Source organism: Stegastes partitus, unplaced genomic scaffold, assembly GCF_000690725.1.
Source record: "Stegastes partitus isolate 25-593 unplaced genomic scaffold, Stegastes_partitus-1.0.2 Scaffold1104, whole genome shotgun sequence".
Taxonomy (NCBI): Eukaryota; Metazoa; Chordata; class Actinopteri; family Pomacentridae; genus Stegastes; species Stegastes partitus.
This window is the reverse complement of record NW_007578835.1, coordinates 152348-176863: the sequence shown is the minus strand read 5'-3', so window position 1 is coordinate 176863 and position 24516 is coordinate 152348. Positions and strand designations below refer to the sequence as shown.

Sequence of the window (24516 nt, the reverse complement as noted above, 5' to 3'; positions counted from 1 at the left end):
CTGTGCTGATTTAAATCTCGTCTCTCCTCCGTCCGTCTCGTTTTCCGGCAGAGTCGCTCACTTCATCCCCGACATTTTGCCCGTCGTGTCCAGCGACCAGCGGAAGATCCGGCAGGTGGTCACCAACAGCAGACTCATACTGGGAGTACTGGCCAAGGTACGCAGTCCGGCCTGACGGTGGCGCCGTCGTGTCGCCGCCACTGAAACCGAACACGCTGATACAGAAGTTTGTCTGTTTGGATTTTGATCATCTGGCAGCTGTGTTTGTGTCGTCTTCTGTTTGTGCTCATTGTGTGGCGTCCTTGTGTCTGTTTGTGGTGATTTTTTGTGTATTTGTGGTCGTTTTGTGTCGTTTTTGGCTCCGTGTGTCTGTTTGTGGACATTTTATTGGTTGCTTTGCATGTTGCAGCACCTGAGCTACGGGGTTTGTGCAGAACAGCATTTTGTTTTTGTTTCGTTTTTCATTCACGACGACGTTTTCGAATGAGACTCAACGTGATCTGACTTGTCGTCGTCAGTGTGGCAGCGTCCGAGTGGACTCGGTGGAGGACTTCGCCTACGGGTCAGAGATCCTGGTGAACCCGATGGACAGGGTGAGTCTGATCCAGCAGAACCAGAAGAGTTTGATCTCGTTTAACAACCTGCTCAACCTCAACACGCTAATCATGGATTTATATATGAAAGAAAAATGTTTTAAAGGAAAGAAAACATTCGAATTCAAAGCAAAAGAATTTAAAAAAAATAAAAATTCTTTGAAGATAAGACAAAGAAACCAAGTTTAAACCAGAAATGACAGAAAAGCAAATGAAAAAGCAGCTCAATACTCTTTACTGGACTGTTGCTGCAACTCTAAACGTTGATTTTGATGCATTTCTACTGTAATTATTCACGTGAACATACTGATTTGCACACTGCTGCATTAGAGTCCGTGCACCAAGTCTTCCCTCGAGAGGAACATACTTTACAATAACTACATTAGTCATGGACGTATGTGTTGAGCTTACATTTGGCCAAAAGCAACAATAAAAACAAGCAGGAAGCAGAAGCTCTCTGTGAAGGGTTAGCCTAACCCTTAGCGTTAGTGGGTCTAAACCTGGATTCTACTGGAGGTTCGCAGTAAACAGTGAAAACCTGCGACTGTTTGCAGATGTGCAGCCGGGCGGCGCTGCAGGGCGACGCCGTGGCCCGCAGAGCCGAGAGGCTGCTGGGAGACGTGGCCTACAGCCTGCTGTGGTTCAACTGCGAGCACTACGTCATGTACTGCAGATACGGAACCGTCACCAGCTTCCAGACCTTCCAGGTGAGAGACGGTGACGGCACCGGTCAGGAGGCACTGAGGGGAAAGTTCCTGGTTGTTATCGGGAAGTCGAGAACACGAACGTAAAGACGCTGAAATGTTTGTTGATGTTTAAGATGTGAAGGCAGGTGATGCTGAAGGTTAGAAAAACTGACACAAACAGAACACAACGGGATCCAAAATGGCCTCAAAGAGACTCAGCATGATGCCAAATCAGCACAAAACAACTACAAAGATGCACAAAGTGACCAAAAAAACAGCCACGTGGTGGTTTTTTGACTCTTTTTGGGAATTCTCTGTGTGTTTGTCATGATTTTGTGTCTCTTTGTGGTGAATGTGTGTCTGTTTGTAGACATGAATGATGCAAAATGACGAAAACGAGACACTTTACATCTACGGTGGGATTCAAAATGACCACAGATGACATTAAAGGAGGTCAAATAGATACAGAACCACACAAAACGATTCCAGATAAATGCAAAATACCCACAAAAAAACACACAAGATGACCACAAATGACACAAAATGAGGTCAGACAGATAGAAAACAACAACAAATCTACACAAAACGACACAAAAAAACTACCACAGAGGGATGCAAAATGACCACCGATGACGCTAAAGCTGAGTTCACTCTGTGCATCCAGGAGAAGTCACGACGCCTCAACAACTAGAGGCTTTGCAAAACCAGAGTTCATGTCAGAGCTGTTTTATTTGACTTTACTGATGTTTTAATGCAACGTTTGTGCTTAAATCTCGTCTGTTGCAGCTTTAAATATGTGATAGGAGTTAAAAACTAGTGATGTTATCTCTTGTGTAAATGTAAAGACGTAGAAAGTCCAGCTTCACCCTCTGAGGTGTCCTGAAGCACCAGAGCGAATGGACCCGGTTGGTTTGCGGACCAGAACGTTGCAGGTTTCAGTGGAAGCAGTGAGTAGAAGGTGTTGAAACTCTAATCAGCTGCTAAATCACATAACCGACGTTTCAGCAACGTGACGCAGCGAATAAAGACTTTTATACGAGCCAGCCCAGATACCGTTAAACCTGCAAACCCGCGACCCGGAGGAACCAGTAAACGCTGAATGTTCAGCACAGCCCGACCTTCAGCCGTTGATTCGTTGCTGCAGATTATTTGTGCTCGTCTGTATTTGGGTTAATCTTCTCTGTTGCAGCAACGGGCTCAAGGCTCCATTGTTCCTGCTCCGATGTAGAAACACAGATTGAGAGAGTGGAGCTGTGGAGGAATTAAAAACAAGATGACTGAACTGATTCTGATTGAACTGCTGCACAAGTCACACATGTTGCTCTAAATACACTGAAAAGAAGCAAAGTTTGGCATCAAAAACACCGTCTGCTCGCTGATAACGTGACAAAATGATCACAGAGGATGCAACAATGACCAGAAACACACAAAAAACAATTGCAATGGGATGCAAAATGACCACAGAGCGGCACAAAAACGCTATACAGGAATGCAAAATGACCAAAAGGCCTCACAAAACTACTAGACAGGGATGCGAAATGATCACACATGATGGGAAATGACCACAGAAAAGCACAAAAACTCTCCAAAGTAATGCAAAAATGAACAAAAAGAGACAAAAAACTACTAGACAGGGATGCAAAATAACCACGAATGAGACAAAATGACCACTAAGAGACTCAAAACTACTAGAAGTTGATCATAATGACGCAACAATAACCACAAACACACGCAAAACAAGTACAATAGGATGCAAAATGACCACAGAGCAGCACAAAAACTCTAAATAGTAACGCAAAATGTCCAAAAGGCCTCAAAAAACTACTAGAAAGGGATCCAAAATGATCATAAAGCACAAAATAACCAAACAACACATAAAACTAAAACAAATCGATGCAAAATGAGCACAAATAAGCACAGAAAGACAAAAAACGACTATGATGGGATGCAAAATCCCCACAAAAAGGCCACAACCACAACAAAAGCATGAAAGAAATGACCACAAATGGCACAAAATGACCCAAAAGAGGCACAAAACAGCTGCAATGGAACACAAAAATGATGACAAGGGGACACAAAATGACCATAAAGGCACAGAAAACAACTGAAATGGGATTCAAAATGGTGAAAAATTGCCACAAAACAGTACAAAACCTACACAAAAGGATGCAAAATGACCATAAATGACATATTAAGATTACAAAGAGGCACAAAACAATGACCATGGGATGCAACATGACCACACAGATACACAAATAAACTACTAAGGGATGCAAAATGACCACAAAATGCCCCAAAACAGCTACAACTGAATGCAAAATCATCACAAAGGGGCACAAAATGACCACAGCGGGACAGAAATCGACTAAAATGTGACGCAAAACGATTACAAATGATTCTAAATGGCAAAAAACAGACTCAAAACCACTACAAAAGGGATGCAAAACGACCAGAAATGGCCCAAAATGCCCCCAAAGAGACACAAAACAACTACGATGGAATGACAAGGGGACGCAAAATGACCATAAATGCACAGAAAACAACTGCAATGGGATGCAAAATGGTGCAAATGACCAGAAAACCTGCACAAAGGGATGCAGAATGAGCAGAAGTGATGCAAGAGGAGTTTTCATCCACTTCTTCTTCTTCTTCTTCTGCAGTTCTGTAAGACGGTGAGGAAGCTGCTGCTGAGTCGGCGTGTTGCCAAGGCGATGGCGTTGCTGGCGGCGTGCCTGCTGCTGTACCTGCGAGCGGCGAGCGGCGGCGTCGTCCTGCTGGCCGCTCTGCTGCCGTTCCTTGTCTGGATGGCTTCCTGAACACCAGAGTCCCGTTTTGATGGTTCCTGTTTGCTCGGTTCTTTGTGAAGTCTCAGAATGGATCAAATAAATCAACCGTCTCCAGTCTGTCTGTGCATTTACGTGTAAATCTAGAAGAAAATAATAATAATAAAAAACTATTTAATTTGATGCATTTTCATTTTATTAATTCTTTTAATTTCATATTTTATTTTTCCCATTTTATTTAAAAAAAATTACAGTTAATTTAGTTTTCTTCTTTTTTTTTCCATTTATGGTATTTTTTGAACTTATATTTATTTTAATGTTTTTACTTAATTTTTTTTGTTTTTTAAAAAAAATTAATCAAATTCTTATTACATAGTTTTTGTTTTATTAGTTTCACTGTAATTACTTTTTAAACTCATTCTCATTTTGTGTACATTTGATTTATTTTAGTTTTTTTTTTAAATATCATGATTATTTTATTTAATTTTTAATTTTTTAAAAGTATTTCTTTACATGTATTTTTTAACTAAATTTAATTCAGTCTCTTTTCATTTTATTTTAATAAATTAAATTTGTTGTATTTTTTATTTTTATTATATTGGTTTATTTGTTTTTTGTTGTTGTTAATTATTTTTTGTATATTTTGTGTTTTTGTAATACATTTCAATTTTTAAAATTTTTTTTAGGGAGCATTGCACTTATTTTATCGTGCGTTTTATTGATTTGGAATTCATCTTGTTTTATTTTATGCTTAGGAGAGATTCACAGTTGTTTTGAGTTTGATATTATACATTTTTAAATACTTTTTTATTGATAGTGAGTTTTATTTTTTACAAAGGAACATTGCATTTTTTCTCTGCTCAGTTGAATAATTTGTAATAATTTTTAAAAAATGATCTTGGCTTATTTTAAGATTAAGATGAACCTTCGACTTTTTTTTCGAGGCTATTTTATTATTCTCTTATTTTTAATTTTTAATTCAGTCATTGAATTGAATTTATTCTTTATTTATTACATTTAGTGCTTTGTTTTTATAACACCTAATTTTATTTTATTCTATTTTATTTTTACTAGAGAAGCGGGAGTTTTCCTCGTTCATTTAAATAATCTGTAAAACGATTTTCTTTCTTTCTTTCAAATTTTGTGTTTTTGTGAAGAAAGGTATACTGATGCGTATTGTCCCGCCTTCTGGACTCTAACTGAGCGCGTTGATTGGCTAAAACGGGGCTAACTTCACGTCACTCATAAATCCCGGCTAGCTGATTGGAGGAGCTGTTATCGGGTTTAGACTCCGTCGTTTCCCGGGGAAGTTTGTCCGTGAACCGTCGGTTTGTCGGTGTTCGTTGGTGTTTGAGGAGAAACGGCGTCGCCGGGAGGGGAAATGGCTCTGGACCGGAGCGGTGAGAGTTGGTTAGAGGCAGCTGGGTTGAAATTCAACGAGCTAACTGTCGTCTGGAAGAAGTTTTCCGGGGAAGTTACCGTTAGAAAGTCGCTAGCGTACCGGCTAGCTAACCTAGCTTACGTAGCTAACCTAACCTCGGCTGCTTCGGCATCTTCTAAAAAAAAAAAAAAAAAAATTAAGCTTAAAACCGAAATAAATTTAGCTAGAAAACTACTTTCTTATTGTTGCCGGTTAATTGCTCTCATTAGTGCTGATATTTGCTGTTAGAAACTATTGGAAGGTGATAAAAATGGTTTCTGGTGGCTAAATAGCACGCTAGCTTAAGCTAATGCAGCTAAAGAGGTAATACATGCAAAGTGGAAGAAATAAAACTGTTATAGACGCTCAAAGAACTAAAATCACACGTGAAGGGCTGAAATAAAAGTCAAGTATGAAATAAAAGTACGGGGATGTGGAATAAGACAGATTTAACAGGACAATAAAGGGTCATAAATTAAATTTATTTGAAGTCAGCAGCTGACAGGAGAGACTTTAATGTGTTACAAACCAACAGAAGGGTTTTAAAAACAAGTGTGAATCTATAAGAGCTGTACTGAGGTGGTATAATGTCAGAAAATACATCAAAACCTGCTCAGATCTGTTTCAAACCGAGGACACTGAAGCTGAGTTTATAATCAATAGATAAATCAATGAACTTCCTTTGATTGATCACTTCCAATACAGCAGCGGTTTGTGTTGTAAAGTTCTCTATGTGACAGGATTATCCATCTATAAATGTCCTGATTCACATCAGGGATGGATAAAGGCAGCTTCTGATTCTTGTTTTGTTGATATATTTACCGTATAATTTATCCTAATCTGTCAGGTCATCGATCAAAGTCAATTAAAAGCAAGAAACGACAGTAAAAGTTGAGTTGTTTGATTTTAACGGACTGAATGCAGTTAAATGTGAGGTGCTTTAGGTTCTCTAGTGTGTAACTCAAACAGATTTAATCCCTGCTTTGTGTTTTCAGTCTTGAATTAAAGACGTTTGTACGTTAAATTCACGAATGTATTGGCGTACCAGTTACTTCAGAAACTCTGTCAGAGCAACAAATCGCTGTAAAAGTTTAGTTTTTTGACTTGAGTTTGGCATTAATGTGCTGAATTACTTTCCCATTTGATGAGATGTCAGAGAGTCAGATTGCATTGTACCTCTGTGAGCACGCAGCAGTCTTGATTCACATCATTTTAATGGATTTAATATGTTCTGTTGTGCGTCTTGTCGTCACTGTTCAGATTCAAATGCGACTTTAGGATGAAAAACAATCATTCCTGATTAAATCGATCAGCCGGAGCCAGAACTCTGACGTTCAGTGGTCTGAGTTAGTTCACGTCTGATCCAAACACCACCATGAGGTTGCATTTCGTGTGACGGCGCTGGAAGCAGACGAGTGACTGCGATGTGTTTGTTGGACAGACTTGGACCGGGAGTCCGACGGAGACGTGGACGGAGGCCCGGCCGACGTCCGTCCTCTGGGGATGGACGACTTCAGGACCTCCTGTCCCAAAGAGATGGCTCTGCTGGCCCTGATGGACCGGACCGGGTACAACATGGTGCAGGAGAACGGACAGAGGAAGTACGGAGGCCCGCCGCCAGGTACGCAGCGCACCTGGATGGGTCCGTAGACCAGAGATAGATTATAGATGGATGGCTAAAAACAATCTATTAAGAAAGAAGAAGATGCAAAAATTGTTTGAGTTTATGATGTAAAAATAGTAATAAAAAGTCTGATGTAAAAATAGAACTGATGATAGTTTTAAGGTGGAATGTTTCATCATCACGTCAACGTCCTGCTCAGTTTTTCATTGTAATTTGATTTCATGTGCACTCCTGCAGTTTCCTTTCATTTTTCTGGTGAACATTTAGTTTTTAATCAAAGATTTCAGGTGAACTATTTCCTCATCGTGTCTGATATTATCCGTGACGTCTGTGTTAGTCGCCGGCGTTGCTCTTTCCTGTTCGGTTTCAACATCACGTCGTCGTCGCGTTTTTGTCTTTATGCTTTTTCTGAGCAACGTCTTGCACCAAGAAGTTTTATTATATCTTGAAACAGCCGGACAGCTCTCACAGTGACTCTATTTTACTTCTAATTGACGTCAGAGTGTAACAAGCTGCTCTAGACCGACCTGGTTCTGGTTCTGTGGCTCCAGGTTGGGAAGGCCCGGCTCCTCCTCGGGGCTGCGAGATCTTCGTGGGGAAGATCCCCAGAGACATGTACGAAGACGAGCTGGTTCCTCTGTTCGAGAGAGCCGGCAGGATCTACGAGTTCAGGCTGATGATGGAGTTCAGCGGGGAGAACCGCGGCTACGCCTTCATCACGTACACCAACAGGTGGCGCTAGAGCGCAAATTTAGCGGCTTGGAAAGAATAAATTAACTGTGTGACTGACAGTAAATGTCGTTTTCCTCAAATTACAGCAAAAGAATTTAACTAAAGCTTCAGTTTACTTCCTAAAAATGTCAAAAATCAACTCCAGAAAGTCTCATTTGGTGGATTTGTTTATTTAAAATACTGTAATTATCAGTTTAATGACAAGAAACCTTTAAATTATTACATTAGTTTGAACTGAGTGTGATAAACATGTCAAACATCAACTTTAAAACCACTCAGCAGGTGGGTTTGTTCATTTTTAAACACAATAATTATCAGTTTAAATGAGAGAACAGCTTTAAATTCATACACTAGCATCACATGAGTGGGATAAACACGTTAAAAAATCTACTTAAAGTCTCAGCAGGTGGGTTTTTAAAACTAAAAATACTGTAATTATCAGTTTAAATGTCAGAACACCTTTAAACCGGAGCAGTTTAATGACTGATTCCAGGATGTGAATGTTCAGATTAAAGTCTCTGCTCAGTCAGAGTGATGGTCGGTGGTTAACCTGGTGTGTGTGTGTGTGGTGCTGGGTTCCGGTCCAGGGAGGCGGCCCATCGAGCCATCCAGACGCTGGACAACCACGAGGTGCGACCGGGGAAGTTCATCGGCGTGTGCGTCAGCCTGGACAACTGCCGCCTCTTCATCGGCTCCATCCCCAAAGACAAGAAGAAGGACGAGATCATGGAGGAGATGATGAAGGTGACGGATACAAACACACAAACACACACACACACACACACACATATACAGACATATATATATCTATATCTATATCTATACATATCTATATCTATCTAATTCAGTGAAGCTGCTTTGAATGAAACCGTCCCTAAAGGCAACAATCCAGTATGAATGTTCTGATTTGTTGTCAAAAACGAACCTGCAGACATAAACAATAAACAAGAAAACAGCACAAAGAACCATGAACAACTGTAAACCTGACGCACTGCAGTGGCTTCATATGTAATCAGATTACACTTAATGATCCAAACAACAGCTTCAAAGTCTATTTACAGTCTATAATGTGCACTGAGGTTCTTTATTTTTTAAAATTAATGATCAAAATTAGCTTTTTTTTCACGTCTTATTTCTCTGCTTTCAGGTTTCTGTTTAATTTCTGGCGTCATTTTACCGACTTTAGCTTCAAGTGTTTGTCTTAAAAGTGACGAAAACAGAAAGATTTTTAAAAGTTTCTTCCGCTCTGAACTTGTTTGATGGAAACTCTCACGTTGTCGCTTTAAACCTGTGAAACGATGATGAATAATTCAGATTAATCGATAAGTAGGACGCTGGGAGTGAAAAGAATGAATGAAGACGGACAATAGTGACGCCGTTTGTTCTCTTCAGCAGGAGGCGAAATGAAAAGCTCGTTTATTTAGATATAAACGAGCTGCTTACTCACATAATGGCTCTGTAGAAGTCTGCAGTGCTGATTAAAGTGACTTTAACGGGTAAATATGAGCACGTTTTATGTGTTGCTGCAACTTCTCGTCTTTTGTTGTATGAAATAACTTTAGATTTGACTGTTTTTGGGGGAAAATGTGTCTGAAAAAGACAAGTTAAAGTTAAACTAGCTGGAGCTGCAGCTGTCAACGAATCAAATGAGTGATTTTGTTTTGTTAAGTTCACACATTTCTGAATGAACTGGTCACTGGAGGATCACCAGAAGCTCAGTCGGAGCGACAAACAGCTGCTAAAGTTTAATTTGATTGTTTTTATGTTTGGGTTTTGGTGATGTTTGGTCACATATCACGTTTTAAAAGCCTGTTTAATACATTAAATAGATGTAAATGGTTATTTTTTAGAATAAGTCTTGACATTTTGAGCTGAATCAGATCCACGTGTGATCAGATATCAGGACGACACTTTAAGAGTTTTAATACATCTGCAGTGGGTTGAATACGGAGAAATTACATCCAGTTCCTCGTCTTTTTTATATAAAATAGCTCAAAACAAATGAACTGAGGATGTTTCTACAAACATGAAAACATTCTGAAGGTGAGTTTAGTGATTATTTGTTAAATTCATTCCTCCAGAAGCAGCAAACAGCAGCTGAAGTCTTTTATCTCTTCTTGTGTTGAATTAGTTTCACATCTCGTCCGCCGTCACATTGAGCTGAGTCTTTATATGACGGACTGAACGGATGTAAATGTGCTTTTAATAAGTATGGAAGCCGGCGTGGACGCTAACGGGCCTCTGATGTGACAGTTTGTCAGCCGGCGGCGCTCGTTTGTGTCCCGTGTGGCGGCGGCGGCGTTGTGATCGTTTAATAATGACGACGCTGTCAGCTTTCATTCAGCACAACCTGACGGGATGCAAACGAGCCTCACAGCGGCTCAGGCTGTCGCCGTCCAGCCGGCTGTACGCCTCAGACGCTGGAGCTGCTGTGGGTGGTGTGTCGTGTGTCCACTGGTTTATTTTGCTCATCTTTGGTTTTGTGTGTCTGTGATCGAACTGTTTCTGGTCTTTTTGTGCGTCTCCACATCTGTTCAGAGTCCATTTGTGTGTCTTTGTGCTGGTTTTGTTTCACGTCTCTTTTAACCCATTTGAATGTCTTTCTGGTCATTTTGTGTCTTTGCAGTCATTTTGCGTCTAATTTTTTAAAGTTGGTTTGGTGTTGTGGTGTTTTGTGTGTCTAAGAAGTGATGTTTAAGTCCGTTTGTGCTGATTTATCGCTTGTTTTTGTTAATTTTGCTCATCTTTGGTTTTGTGTGTCTGTGATCGAACTGTTTCTGGTCTTTTTGTGCGTCTCCACATCTGTTCAGAGTCCATTTGTGTGTCTTTGTGCTGGTTTTGTTTCACGTCTCTTTTTGCCCATTTGAATCTCTTTCTGGTCATTTTGTGTCTAATTTTTTAAAGTTGGTTTGGTGTTGTGGTGTTTTGTGTGTCTAAGAAGTGATGTTTTAGTCCGTTTGTGCTGGTTTATCGCTTGTTTTTGTTAATTTTGCTCATCTTTGTTGTTGTTCTGTCTCTCTGCCATCAATTTAGTGTCTGTTTCTGATCTTTTGTCTCTTTGTTGCTGTTTTGTGGCTCTTGCTGTTTGTTCTCAGTAAACTTGCGTCGCTTTGCAGACTCTATTTGTCACATTTCTGGCCTTAAACACACATTTGCTGTCACCGGGCTCAGCTCACCTGTACGTACCTGTGTGCGTGTGTCCAGGTGACAGACGGCGTGGTGGACGTGATCGTGTATCCGAGCTCCACCGACAAGAACCAAAACCGAGGCTTCGCCTTCGTCGAGTACGAGTCCCACAAAGCTGCAGCCATGGCCCGGAGGAGGCTCATACCAGGTAACGTCTCATGCAGCAAGTAGATGTTTCTGTTTTTGATTTGGTCCCACGCCTGTTTCCTCGCTGCTCTGTCTGAAACACCGCCTGCAGTTCAGCCGAACGCTCCGCTGAGTCGGTTTGGAGACTCATTAGTGCCGAGGAGCTCGCGGGTTTGTGTTTCTCACAGAACCTGTAAGTACATTTGATGACATATCACAACTTTAAAGCTCCAGTTTGGTTGTTTTTCCAGAGCGAGCTTCACGCCAGACAGTAAAAATACGACGGTTCGTTCTGTTTTTATGGTCTCTGGCTGATAAATGTGATTTTCCATTAAAATGACGTTTTTATCACGATGCATGTCTTGGTAGAAGAACGCTCCTAAAATGGAGAAACATCATATTTATTACAGCGTGTTTCAGTGCAAAACAGAAAATAAAATACAGCAAGCTACTAAAGCAGCAGCCTTTAGCTTTGATCTAAAACATAAACATGTCCAGAGCACTGAAAACATCTGGAAACATTCACGTCTGGAGGATTTTCTTTAAAGAAATCAATGAAGGAGGAACGTTTGGAAGGTCGACCTACTCATATTAAATATAAACTGTCGACTGTGGTTGCACTGAGCATAACTTCATTTGTTCATTTGAATGTCGGAGTTAAACTGCAGATTGTGTGAGTGTCCAGCAGAGGGCGGCACAGCCCTGAACACTGCTGCCTCTGATCAAAGTGTGAGCAGCTGTTTTCTAACCTGACACGTTTAGAGGAGCCGCTCAGGGACGTTCACTAGTTCATGTCCCAGGACGACCTGCTGACTCGTACACGGGGACAAACTGGTGCTTCAGAAACCTGATGCCTACAAATCAACATCTCCTCCTGACTCCTGTAGAGCAGCGTCACACGCTGACTTCCTGTTTGATTGATTTAGTTTTTAAACGTTCTGGCTCAAAGCTGAGGATCGACTCTAGAACCTGCAGAGTTCAGCGGGACGGCTGATGTTTAGGACGCGTTGTGTTTTAGTTCTGGTGTGTTCGGCTGGAAAATCAGGAAAAAACGTCATTTGCTAAATGTGCAAAATCTATAAATCTCACTTTCAAATGTACGAAATCTGTAAAATCTCCCTTTTCAATGTACTAAATTTGTAAACTCTGTAAACATCTGCGAGCTACAAGCTTTTTCACGTTTGTATTCAGCAGTGTTCTAGTTTTAATGCACCACATGAGCTTTATCACCTATTCATTGTTCTGTTAGCTGCTGTGTTTTATGTTTGCACGTTTCCTCCTGTAGCTGTTTAAACGCTGTCTAGTTGTGTTACCGCGCTGACAGACACACACGACACTCCAGCTTCACCGTCTCTGTTCTGTCTTGTGTGTTTTGTTGTCGTCCTCCTGAGCTCGTAGCCGATTAAAACCCTCTGGAACCCCCTGACAGGATCCTTCCAGCTGTGGGGTCAGTCCATCCAGGTCGACTGGGCCGAGCCCGAGAAGGACGTGGACGAGGAGGTGATGCAGCGCGTCCGAGTGCTTTACGTGAGTTCAGACGGGCTGCCGGAGGCGACGTGTGGTGCCTTCAGAGCAGGTCTGGGCGGTTACACATCAGCTGATCAGGAGCAGGAGGGAAAGGCTTTGATGGTTTTACTGTTCGGTTGCACAAAGAACCGTCAAGATGAAATGAAGATCACATGCTAAACACTCGGACCAATCAGAGCGACTAGAGGACGCTGGACACCTGCATGTGTGGAGCTTTTCTTCAACATGTCAGAGGTGGAGGAACAGAGTGCCTCGTCACTTTCTTTATTCTGTGTTTACTCACTGTCGACTCATTTAACCGGCAGCTCTGTGAAAACAGAACGACCATGAAGAAAGAGACGCAGTGAGAATCACAGTTCATTAAAAAAGAAACGTTTCTCTGACTTTTTATTTTACAAAACTTGTCCAGAAATCCTCAAAATGGGTCTAAAATTATTCAAGTTTTGTCCAAAATGATTTGAAACTCGTCCAAAGCTACTAAAAATCCAACTTTGCAGGATCGACTGAAAAACTCACTGACATTAGACCAATGATCCTTCTGTCTGTTTTTACAGTTTCTGACTCATAAATAAATAATTTTCTAGATTTTTCTTTTAAAAGATTCGACGACTTTCAAACCAGCCGTCGGGTTTCAGAATATTTAGTGTCTCTGTGTGGTTGTTTTGTGTCTCTTTGTGGTTGTTTTGTGTATCTTTGTGTTTTTTTTCTGTCTGTTTGTGTTCATTTTGTGTCTCTTTGTGGTTGTTTGGATGGAATTTAGGAATTAAAAAATGTGTATCTGAACAATTTCTATGTATTTTTCCTTCATAAATTTCAGATTTTAGCGTCTGTTTCAGCTGGAAAGTGTGATGTTGAACCCAAAGTCAGAACAAACCAGATTAAATGTGTTTGTTCCTTCAGAAATTAGCAGTCGTTAAAAATAGATTGTAAGAAGGTGTTTAATTTGTGCGCCTCGGTAAACGTTTATCGATCACAAACGAGGAAATGTGGATGCAGGAGGATTTCAGAGGCACTTAGTTCTAAACAGAGCTGCTGCTGCTGCGTTGAAGTCTTTCAATCCCAAAAACCCTCCTGAACCCCGGAGGAACAACCGTGTAAATCCTTTAATACGGGACGACTCGGAGTCAGGAGGTCGCCTCGTGTCCTTTTCCTGCAGTTCCAGGTCGGAGTTTCAGTCGGGCTGCTGGAGCGCTGCCTGGCTCAGATCAAAGGTGACGGAGCAGCAGGAAGCTGTTGGGCCTCCAGGGCATCAATTACTGCTGAGGCTGAGACCTTAAAAGCTCCGCGTTGGCTGTGAGGGACCATGTTCAGCCTCCTCCTCCGACTTCTGCTGCTCCTCCTGCACAGACTGGCCTCCATTTCTCCTCAGTCGCATCGCATTTAGAGTCTGACGGGAGCCGGAGCGACGGAGTCCAGAGAGGACAAGTCGTGAAATCCTGTTAGCTCTCAGAGGACGGGGGGTTGATTAGCGCAGCGAAGCACGTTCCACGGCTGCTGTCAGATGTTCACTTCATTAGGAGTCCGTGTTCTCCCCGAGTGCAGGCCGGCGCTCGTCTGCTCAATCAGAGCCGCACAAGTGTTTTCTGAGGATCCAGAGGCTCGGATCAGCTCAGCTTCAGTTTGCCTGATTGCTCTGGGTTTTTGTTTGTGTAGCTCCTTCTTACTCTGAACTCCAATACGTCCTCATGCTCGTCTGTCACAGCGAGACTTACTGTCAGATAGACTTCACGTTCAGTCGTACACCAGCGTCCTGCGCTACAGAGCACGATCTGAGGCTATCAGCACAATGTCAGGTTTACCTTATGCTCTTAGTTTTTACAACCCTAAAACAGAACCGAAAACACTCACGCCTCAGTGTTGACTTCATAAGATTTGGTTTGTGGCTCTTTGTGGTTATTCAGTGTGTCTTTGTTGTTACTTAGTGTCTGTTTTGTGTGTCTTTGTGGTTAATTCGTGTCTGTTTTGCGTCTCTGTGGTCATTTTTGTGTTCTTCACATCCGTTACCCACCAGCCTGGAGTCCAGGACAAATAAAGCCGATGCCAGGATGTTGTTTCTTCCTGAGCTGCCAGATATAAAAGCATTTTCAGATGTTTATGCCTGTTTTCTCCTCCTTCAGGTTCGTAACCTGATGCTGGACACGACGGAGGAAACCCTGCGCCAGGAGTTCTCCTTCTTCAAGCCGGGCGCCGTGGAGCGGGTCAAGAAGCTGACCGACTACGCCTTCGTCCACTACCGTTGCCGCAGCGACGCCCTCACCGCGCTCAGCCTCATGAACGGCGCCCAGATCGACGGCGCCATTGTGGAGGTGATGCTGGCCAAGCCGGTCGGCGCCAAGGACGGGGGCGTGGCCGGGAGGAGGTGCGGCGGCAGGAGGCAGCTGGGGGGAGCGGCGACGGGAGGAAACGGGATGCTCCTGCTGGACGGAGGCTCGCTGATGAGGCCCGTCGGACCGTCGCCCCGCCTGGGAAGCCCGTTCTACCCGGCAGCAGGTCAGTCAGTCAGACACATAATGGACAAAATAAGACAATATTTAGTAAAAGTTTTAACGTGACTGTAAATAACGTCCTCGTCAAAAATGTGTATTTTTATAAAACACAATTAGTTGTTTTAAATGTGTGACAGCTGTTAGTTGTTATTAGTAATCAAGGAGATTGATTAGCCAGGCTGCTTCGTTATTAATAATTATTAGAACCGAACAGAAACGCTGACGTCAGAGGGTCATGTGACGTTCACTGATCGATCGATTGCGATCAATAAGGGTTTCTCTCTCTACACATCTTCTGTTTTCTGTCACTTTTACGACCCACGTAGGTCCAGAACTTAAAGCTTTGTTAGTTACTGTTGTCCAGATGCTGATTCAGGGTCATTTCTAGCTGCTAGCTGTTAGCTGCTAGCTAGCGTTGGCTGATTTGTGGAGATGTTCTTGTCCAGTGTTTGCAGGTTGTTTCTCTGTTGGAGAGACGAATCTGTTGGTTCGAAGAGATTATTCAGTTCATGTGAATTTAAAAAGACGAAGTTACGATGCTACAGATGGCGTTAGCGGCAGGCTAACAGGCACAGCTAGTGTGTCAGTGGTAGCATTAGCCTCACGTAAAATAAGTTCCAGCAGCACTGACGCCAGCAGGTGAACTGTTTAGAGCTTGTTTATGTTGGATTGTGGTGTCAGTAACATGTGCGACCTCACGTAGTGAAATCAAGTTAGAAAACGATGAGTATTGTCGTTAATAATGAGTCGATCCTGACTGTTTAGTGACTAACGGCTGGAGAATAAACAACATGAGTTCATGCTGGGAGGCATCAGTAGCAGCAGCACTTTCACAAATAATACACATTTGTAAACACTTTGTAGGTCTACTCACGTGGTTTTTCTCCGTGAGGCTCAACAACAACAACAACAACCACCGTGTGTCTGATGTGATCAAAACACCGATTTTTATTCTGCTCTGTGGAAACTTTCCCTCGTTTATTGGCTTTAAAGCACGGTGTGACTCCGAGGACGGTCTCCGCCGGCGAGTTGTTCAATATTAATGACCAGCCATCATTTTCATGTGCGTCTGAGCGATTATTTCCGTTTCAGATTTGACCGCCTGGAGCCTCGCTGCTGCACATTTCATGCAGAAATATCGGCTCATTTTCCACCTAATAACCGAATCGCCCGTCGTCCCGATGAACATCTCGATTAGTGTGATTGTCAGGCGTGTGTCAGCGTGACAGACGGAGGAAAGTACCAAGAACAGAACGGGTCGCTGAGCCTTTAATACAGAGTTACTGAATTGTTGTAGTAGTTTTAAGTCTCTTTGTGGTATATTTGCATCTCTTTGTGGTATTTTTTTGCATCTTTGTGGTATTGTGGCGTCTCTTTGTGGTTGTCTTTGCGTCTCTTTGCAGCCACTTAACATCTAGTCATGTTTGTGTGCGTCTTACAGGTGGTTTGTCTCAGTTTCTGGTCTTCTTGTGGTTTTTTTTTGGCTCCTAAGGGACTGATATCCCAGGTGGCTGCTGGTGTCCTATCTCGGTAACCGATAGTCCGTCTGGTTCTGCCTGTTCTGACCCGACACACCTGCAGCCTCCAGGCGACGTGTCCCTGAGCCGCCGTAACCTTTTATTTGTGAAGTAATCTGTGTGACTCGGATGGGAAAGGTTCTCCGGAGCCAAGCAAATCAATAAAAGGTCCCTCGGAGGAGCCAGAATCGAGCTCTGCTGGACCATCTAATGAACCTCCTCCTGCCTCCTGCTGCTGTTCATTCACTGGGAGGATTTCTTTATTTTTTTTTTTTGAGCAGGTTTCGTGTCGTCCATTACTAACCGCACTCATCAAGCCCTCTCCCGTTGCATCGATGCGGCCGAGACAATTATCTGGCGACGAGGCAAAAACTACCAATTTCCCCCGACGCCTGCAGACATTTTGAGAAAATGAGAAAAGTTTGAGAGTTAACTCTCCCACAAATGGGCTGTGAAATATTTATGAGAAGATGATGACGGCGAGACAAAGACGTGGATGTGGAGAGATGAAGCGGTGATGAGGGAGAAGCTCCTGGGAAGACGGTTCGCTTTGGAAAAACACATCTGGGTTGTGACTCGTCTGCAGTTTGTGTCCGATTCCTCGGGACTAGAACAGAGATTTTCTCTCCTGAAGCTTTTCCAAGATGGTGCGACTCCGACAACAAGCCTCTGCTGTCGTTGAATTAGCGTTATTTAGGGATTCGTTCAGCCAAAGAGGACTGGAACCGGCGACTCTTTCACGTTATCATTAACATTAAACCAAGTCATTGTTCAGTTTGAGCTACATTCAGCCACACTGGTTGATCCGTTTGTGTTTGTTTCTGCCTTTGTCGCCGTTTTGTCTCCATTTGTGTTGCTTTTCTGTTCGTTCGTGGTTATTCGTCAGTCTGTGTGTCTGTGGGTTCATTTGACTCGTGTTTTTGTTCGTTTTTGCATCACTTTTAGTCATTTTTGTGTGTGTTTGTCGCCGTTTTGTTGCTCTTGAAAGTAAATTCATGTGTCTGCCTGGTGGTTTTGAGTCTGTTTGTGTTCATTCTGCACCAGTTTTTAGTCGGTTTAAATCTTTTTCTGGTTAGTTTGTGTGCCTTTGCAGTAATTTTGAGACTCTGTTTTGTAAATTAGGGTATTTTAGCGATAATTTTGCATCAGTTTTAATCTCTTTCTGGTCCTTTTCTCTGTCTTTGTGGCCCTTTCATGTGTTTGTGTTCATTTTGCATGTTTTTCTGGTTGTTTTTTGTCCCTTTGCAGCCATTTTACGTTTCTCAATCTTTTTCAGTGTGTACAAGGTGATTTTTATCTCTGTTTGTTTTACATGTGTTTGCCTTTGATTTGGCGTGTCTGATCGATTTGTGTCTCTTTCTGGTCTTGTTGTGTGCCGTCGCAGTGCTTTTGCGTTCCTCTTTTGTTTTTAATTCAGACGATAAAAGAGACGGCAGCCAGTCGTAAAACCGACGGAACCGGTTTGGCGGTGACGGACGGATGCAAAGCGACACGACAACTGGAAAAACTAATTAGTTCCGTACGTGAAACCAAAGCGGCGTTCATTTGCATTTATCACAAACAAGCTGGAGATTGTTGAGACAGATGTAGGTGCTGATGAGTATCGGAACAATTAGCATAACTGGATGCGTTCCATTGATCCCGTCGGCTAACGTCGGCGATGCTTCTGAAGGGTCTTTGATGCTGCGGTGCTTCCTGAGCTTATTTATGGATTTTTTTTATTTATTTTTTTTTTTTTACTGTTCTGTAGTTGAAGGACCTCTGCTGATAGAAAGCAATTAGACTTATTACTGGGTGGAGATGTGGAGGCCGATAAAGGGAGACTTGGGGAGACGTGACGGAGCCGAGCTGACTCAGTCACATTTCACCATCGCTGCTGTAATGAAGAGATAACCGGCCCGGCCCGTCCTCCCGCCGCCGCCGCAGCTCCGTTTCAATCACGAGTTTGAGTTCTGAGCCGTTTTTGATTTAGTTCAGAGCGCTGGAAAGTATTAGACAGTTTCAGTTTGGCAGGAAACACTCGGTGTAAGACGAGTTCTGCTGGTGTTTGTGAGAACAAATAAAGCAAACTTTGAAGTTAAAGAAATGCAACTGAAGTAAACTGAAGTTTGTGTGCCGTTATCAACAACAGAACCGTGTCGTATTTAATGAGGAGGACTTTTCTAAACCAGGCAGAAAATGATTCATCTGTTGAATCACCTTTACTGAGCTGTCAGCGGACTGTGAAGGACGACTGAGCGCTAACGCTAACCCTCGCCGTGTTTGTCCCACCAGAACAGCCGGACAGATGTGTGTTCCCCCTGCTGCCCGGGACCCCCCTGTCGCCCACCAACCTGCTGTCGCTGAAGCAGAGTCAGATCGGCTCGGCCGTCAGCCTGCTGGAGTTTCACTGCCGCAAACACTACTGGTCCCCGCCCGACTACCACCTGTACACCACGCCGGGGCCGGACGGGCAGCAGCTGCTCATCTACAAGGTCTGGACGCGTTGTGGTCCGCTGCTCGTTTGTAACGCAACAGCACAACCAGAGACTGTTTCACCTCAGTTACCACTTTGTTTTAGAGACACAAAACTATCACTGAGGGACACAAAACCAACACAAAAGAGACACAACAACCACGAATAGAAACAAACCAACAACAAAGAGACACACAGAAAACATCCACATGATGCAAAATGTCCAAAAAGCAACACTGGACATTTCTGTACCGTCTCTCTGTGCAGCTCACTGCAGCCACACAAACACAAACACAGCAGACGCCACACGAGTAAACACACACGTCCCTGTTTGTTTGTTGAATCCCTACAAACACCAGCAGCCATCACAAACAGTTTGAGGACCGCGAGGCAGGAGGCCAAAGGTGTCTGTCGCTGTGTGTCTGTTTGTGTAGGTGGTGATGCCGTCCACACGGAGCACCTACATCCCCGACAAGCTGTGTGCGCTGCTGGAGGATGCCAAGGAGCTGGCCGCCCAGACCGCCCTGTGGAGCCTGGGTACTGTTCAGCATTCACACAACACACCCAGGCCCAGATCCAGCTTAGATGTGCAGTCAGACCTCGGCTGCACGTGTAAACACGCCGTCATGTAAACCCACAGGCGGCTTCGTCAGACCAGGCGCCGTCAGGGTCCTCATGACGTCCAACCATGCAGAGGTTTAACACACTCGTGCATAATTTCACATTTGAAATCTGAAGGCAAAGTGGAATATGTTGCTCATGAGGTTCCCAAGTTTGGATGCCTCAACAAATTTTCTCCACCTGGTACGAATCCACTTATTTGCTCTTGGTTTGTCATTGGTCTGTCTTATTTATGACATCAAAGAGACGCAACACGACCACAAAGAGACAGAAAACGACCACAAAGAGACAGAAAATGATGTTAAAGAGATGCAAAGCGACCACAAAGAGACAGAAAACAGCAGAAAAGAGTCAGGAAATGACCAGGCAGCTGTAAAGCTCTGACTGGTGGTGAATCCTGGAGTCTGTTGGAGGTCTGAGGAGTGGCCGCCGTCATTCTCCACATCTCAGCAGCTTTTAATGGGTTTATTATTTAGAGGTATTGTCACTATGCAGACCTTTGCAGTGGTGTTTGTGATCGTGTGTTCAGGACGTTTGTGTGAAAGACGGTGAACTGAGCTTCCTGAGTGAAGCTCTGTCCTGCACTCAAAGCCTCCCCTGATCCGACCCGAGCGTCTCGATGGGCGACTCTCTGCTGTAATGAGCCTTAATGTGCTTCAGTGCGCTGCTCGCCGTGCACAGGGTCCAGCCTGTTGTCACGCTGATGGCAGTTTGGCGCTCCTGGAAGCGTTCGTTATTATCTGAGCCCTCCTGTCAGCGGGTAGAGCTGCAGCTTCCTGGTGAACGATGAAGACCTGCTGTCCTGGGTTATCAAAGATAAGCAGGTGGTCGGTGAAGCGTTGCACAGCTGGAGGCAGCGGAGTCCTGCAGGCTGTGGTTCTCCTGCTGTAAGGAGAAGCCTGGTCCAAGCCAGGAGCTGAGCCCCTCCACAGAACCAGACCGGTTATTCAGCTTCAGCTTCAATCTCTTTGTCTTGTCCTTTTCCGTCCAGTGTTTGCTGCCTCTCTGAGGAAACACTGGCTGCAGTTCAACCTGAAACATTCTTGACTGTTGGTTCTTGCTGAGTCGGACTCTTTAAGCTTGTACTACTTCATCTTCCCATTACAGCTGCAGTTCTTTTAGTTTCTGGCTGATGAATGGTGTTATTTAGGCACATTTTCTTAAAGATAGGAAGCTCTCTTTTGGGGTTGAGAGGGTTAAATCCAACCAGACGATCGTTTCAGCGCAGCTTTAGAAATAATCTCTGAGCAAACAGACATACCTGAAAACAATTACCGCTGCTGCACTGAGTAGCTGTGGCAGTGAACGCTTCCCCTCCCCAGAGGAAAGAAGAAATGTGGCCTTCCTGTTTCTGTTGCTGCAGCAGACGTGTAACCAAACATACATCAGACGTTATCGCCGAGCCGTGGCACAGACGGCAGGATTCACTGGAACTGCTGCTGCGTCATAAATCAAGACTCCTCTCAGCTTTAATCACATTTCTTATGAGGCGATAACAATCTGAAGCACAGAAACGAGGACGACACACCATCAGTTCACTGCCTCTGTTAGTATTCACAGGACACAGAGCTGGACCTGATTGAGCGGCCTGCAGCCACAGCAGCATTATCACTGCTTCATGATTCATTCACATTCACATTATTGTCTCCACTTCGTCTACTGTCTTCAGGTGGCATTTTGCAGATAAAGGAGACTGAACCCGGCTGGGCAGCGCAGACTATAACTCTCTCTTTGTGGTCGTATTCAAACGAGCTGCTGATTTGCTCAGAGTTCGGGACCCTGAAGGGGCCACAGTTAATTTAAATACTGTTGCATGTGAGAGCGAAGGAAGCGAGTGTTTGTGGAAAAGCAGAAGCGACGGAGAGCGTTTGGCTGCCGTGCGATGCTGTGTAGCGCAGCAGCTGTCGGAGCCTGAATGCGAGCCACCTGGAGCTTCCCTCCGAGTTAATCGCTGCTCCGCCGGTGCCAGCGACTCTCAAAGGGCTGCACCAACAACATGTTGTCCCTTTGAGGAGTCCCGCTCACAGGGACACGCTCGCCACGAGCGTTGTGACAGATTCCTGGCAGAAAAACGTTGATGTCGCGAACAAGCCGACGGCGGCGTGCGGTCCATAAAATCTTTAATCTGCACCGTGAGAGCGCCAGGAGCTGCTTTGTCAGATGTGGCGTTTGTAGGAGCTGGCAGAGAGCAGGAAGCTGCCCGAGATTTAATGCTCTTCAAATATGTGAATATCAGTTTGTACACTCTTTCCTGAAAGGTGTTTCGCTCTGTTCTTCACACTTGAAGCGCCGCCGTGGCGTGGAGGACGAAAAACAAGCTCGAGGGAAGTTCAGAACCGGCTTTTGACAGAATACACTTGAAACGGGCTGAATCCAATCCCTCTGCTTTGTCTTCCATGCCACGCTCGTGTTTTTCTCCCCTGGAAACGTGTTGTCGTCCATATTTGGAGGGAATTTAAGCACACTGCTGTAAAATGACCCCATTCTCCTGTTGGGAAAGTTTCCCTCCAATCCTGTTAACCGACCGTCAGCTGTTGTTTCAGGAGCTGCCATCAGAGACATTTGTGTTTGTTTACTTGTCTGCAGGGCGACAGCGCTGGATTAAAGGGATAATAAATGCTTCTGCTGCATTAAAAAGCAGCAGTTAATCTACAGCTTTCAAAAGAACAGAATAATTGGTTTCCTTTGTAGAAAAATGCTTAGTTTTATTCCTTAAAGTGCCTGTAAGTTCTACATAAAGTTTGTACAGACAGTAGTTTAATGCACATACAGTGTTTTTTGAGGACCTCCATCTTAATCCGATGAGGATACAAAAGTTGACGTGACACTTGACAGAAAGCCAGATGTTTTTTTCTCAGCTATTTAACCAGCGATAGCATCAGACTGGAGTTACTGAGGTGTGAGGAAAACTGATGAAGCAGCGTGTCAGACAAATCTTCTTTGTACAGTGTCTGCCACCACCGTGCTTCATCATCACGATGCTGCCACCGCCGTGCTTCATCATGATGCTGCCACCACCGTGCTTCACGTCACGACGCTGCCACCACCAGACCGTGCTTTTTGCTCACATACATGTGTTATTCAGCCTGTGTGCAGCGATGAAACATGCTGTTCATATTACACCATAATGAGTTATTCTGAAGCTGACGCGTCTCAAATCTGCTGAAAACAAGCTTGCAGCAGCTGATCGCAGCTCTTTTGACAGCAGCCACGTTGGGAAATGGAAGCTTGGAAGCTTTGTAGCTTCCACCAGAGTGACTGTGTTGTTGGGACTCCTTCATCCTGCAACACAAACCACAACCGCTCTGGTAGAAAATCCTCAGTCTGCCTGCTTTAACACAGCTGCTGCGTCCCTCGGCTCGCCGTCCTGAAGTCGATCCCTCTGAAAATACAGTGGAGCTCGAGGTTTTTACTGAATGCGTCTCTTGTGGACCTTAAGTGCAGCATTAGTTCAGACTTCATGCCGTTAGAAGTGGGACATGAAGAAGTCTTGACACGGTATGAAAAGCCCAGAGAGGGAATCAGAAAATGGGTCATTTCAGAGCACGGGGAGGCTGAAATGTGATTCAGAATTTATTTAATTGATCTGCAGGAAGCAGGTTTGCATCCCTCTGGTCTGAAGCGCCGGCCAGCTGCCAAGCCAACGCAATTAAAGTGTTTTTTTTTTTTGAGTGTTATTTTAAAGAGGAAGGCTTGAAGCGCCCCGGCTGCTGAAGTCCACCCTGTGGTGGACGCTTTTAATCAAACTCTCTTACACCTCATCCATTTTTTATCATGCTGGCTGCTCCGCGGGGAGCTGAATATGTCTGCTCGTCAGAGCTCAGCCCTTAAAACGTGTGTTCATCCTCCTCACGCACATCGTCCTCTTTACTCGTCTGTATGTCTTCGTCTCCTTTATCTCCACGTGACTGGTTGTGGTTTCGTTTTAGCCAACCTGTTTATGCGAGGCAGATGAGGACACATCTGAGCCGAGGTTTAGCGAAAGCAAACAGAAAATATACGTTTTTGTATTATCGCTCAGTCGCACATCAAACGGATATATTTTAGCAACACCAAACCTTAATGAAGTCGGAGCAGTAACTGCTGATCATAGTCACATCCAGCGCTGGTCGTTGTGGGTGAAGTTGTTCTGATTCTGGACAAACTAAAAGCTTCTTCAGCCTCCGGCAGCTTCTCTGAGTTGTTGTTCTTCTTTCCTTTCCTGCAGCTGTAAGTTGTTCAGCAGAGTTTGTGAGATTTTCTGGCTTCACTCGCTGCAAGTTCGTCCTGGAAAAGTCTGCTGATGTGTTTGTAGCGGCAGGATGGAGGCAGCTGTGGGCTTGTGTGAGACTGGTCAACAGTTCTTCTGTCTTTTACCCGTCCATCCACACGACAACTTTTGAACATGATCAGAGACTTGAATCAGCTCAGAAACCTCCGAGGAGCTCAGGAGTCAGGAGTCAGCTGTCAGTGGAGGCCATTCTTCCTCCTTAATTGAATCTGTGGTGTCGTCCCTGTGCAGAGCTGCAACCAGCAGCACAATATTCAGAGCTCGTCTTGGATTGGACACGCTTCAGTCCGTTACCTCTAAGAACAGCTGATCAGAGAGACAACGAAGCAGCACGAGCAGAAAGCTAATCGACGATTCGCATTGGAGTCGGTTCCTCACGTTCAACAGTCCCACGGTCAATGTCTGACATCATTTTATCATTTACTGTCTTCTTTTTCTTTTTTTGTTTAGTTTATCTGCTTGAAAAACAACAGAAGTAATACGTCTTTCT

At 44.0% G+C, this 24516-nt stretch overlaps 2 protein-coding genes across 2 annotated transcripts in view; both read left to right on the top strand.

The window, feature by feature from the left end:
- The window catches only part of LOC103367955 (lecithin retinol acyltransferase-like), a 6026-nt gene extending 1789 nt beyond the window's left edge, over nt 1-4237 (top strand). The window contains exons 2-5 of the mRNA XM_008296156.1: nt 52-157; nt 519-593; nt 1148-1300; nt 3940-4237. Of these exons, the coding sequence (XP_008294378.1) occupies nt 52-157; nt 519-593; nt 1148-1300; nt 3940-4095 (490 nt within the window). The 3' untranslated portion in view covers nt 4096-4237. The remainder of the gene's footprint in view (nt 1-51; nt 158-518; nt 594-1147; nt 1301-3939) is intronic.
- Nucleotides 4238-5443: 1206 nt separating this feature from the next.
- rbm46 (RNA binding motif protein 46) overlaps nt 5444-24516 on the top strand; it is a 20578-nt gene continuing 1505 nt past the window's right edge. Inside the window, exons 1-9 of the mRNA XM_008296155.1 lie at nt 5444-5462; nt 6924-7103; nt 7658-7838; nt 8426-8582; nt 11043-11172; nt 12580-12677; nt 14795-15175; nt 18960-19154; nt 19570-19672. Coding sequence (XP_008294377.1) covers nt 5444-5462; nt 6924-7103; nt 7658-7838; nt 8426-8582; nt 11043-11172; nt 12580-12677; nt 14795-15175; nt 18960-19154; nt 19570-19672 — 1444 coding nt within the window. The remainder of the gene's footprint in view (nt 5463-6923; nt 7104-7657; nt 7839-8425; nt 8583-11042; nt 11173-12579; nt 12678-14794; nt 15176-18959; nt 19155-19569; nt 19673-24516) is intronic.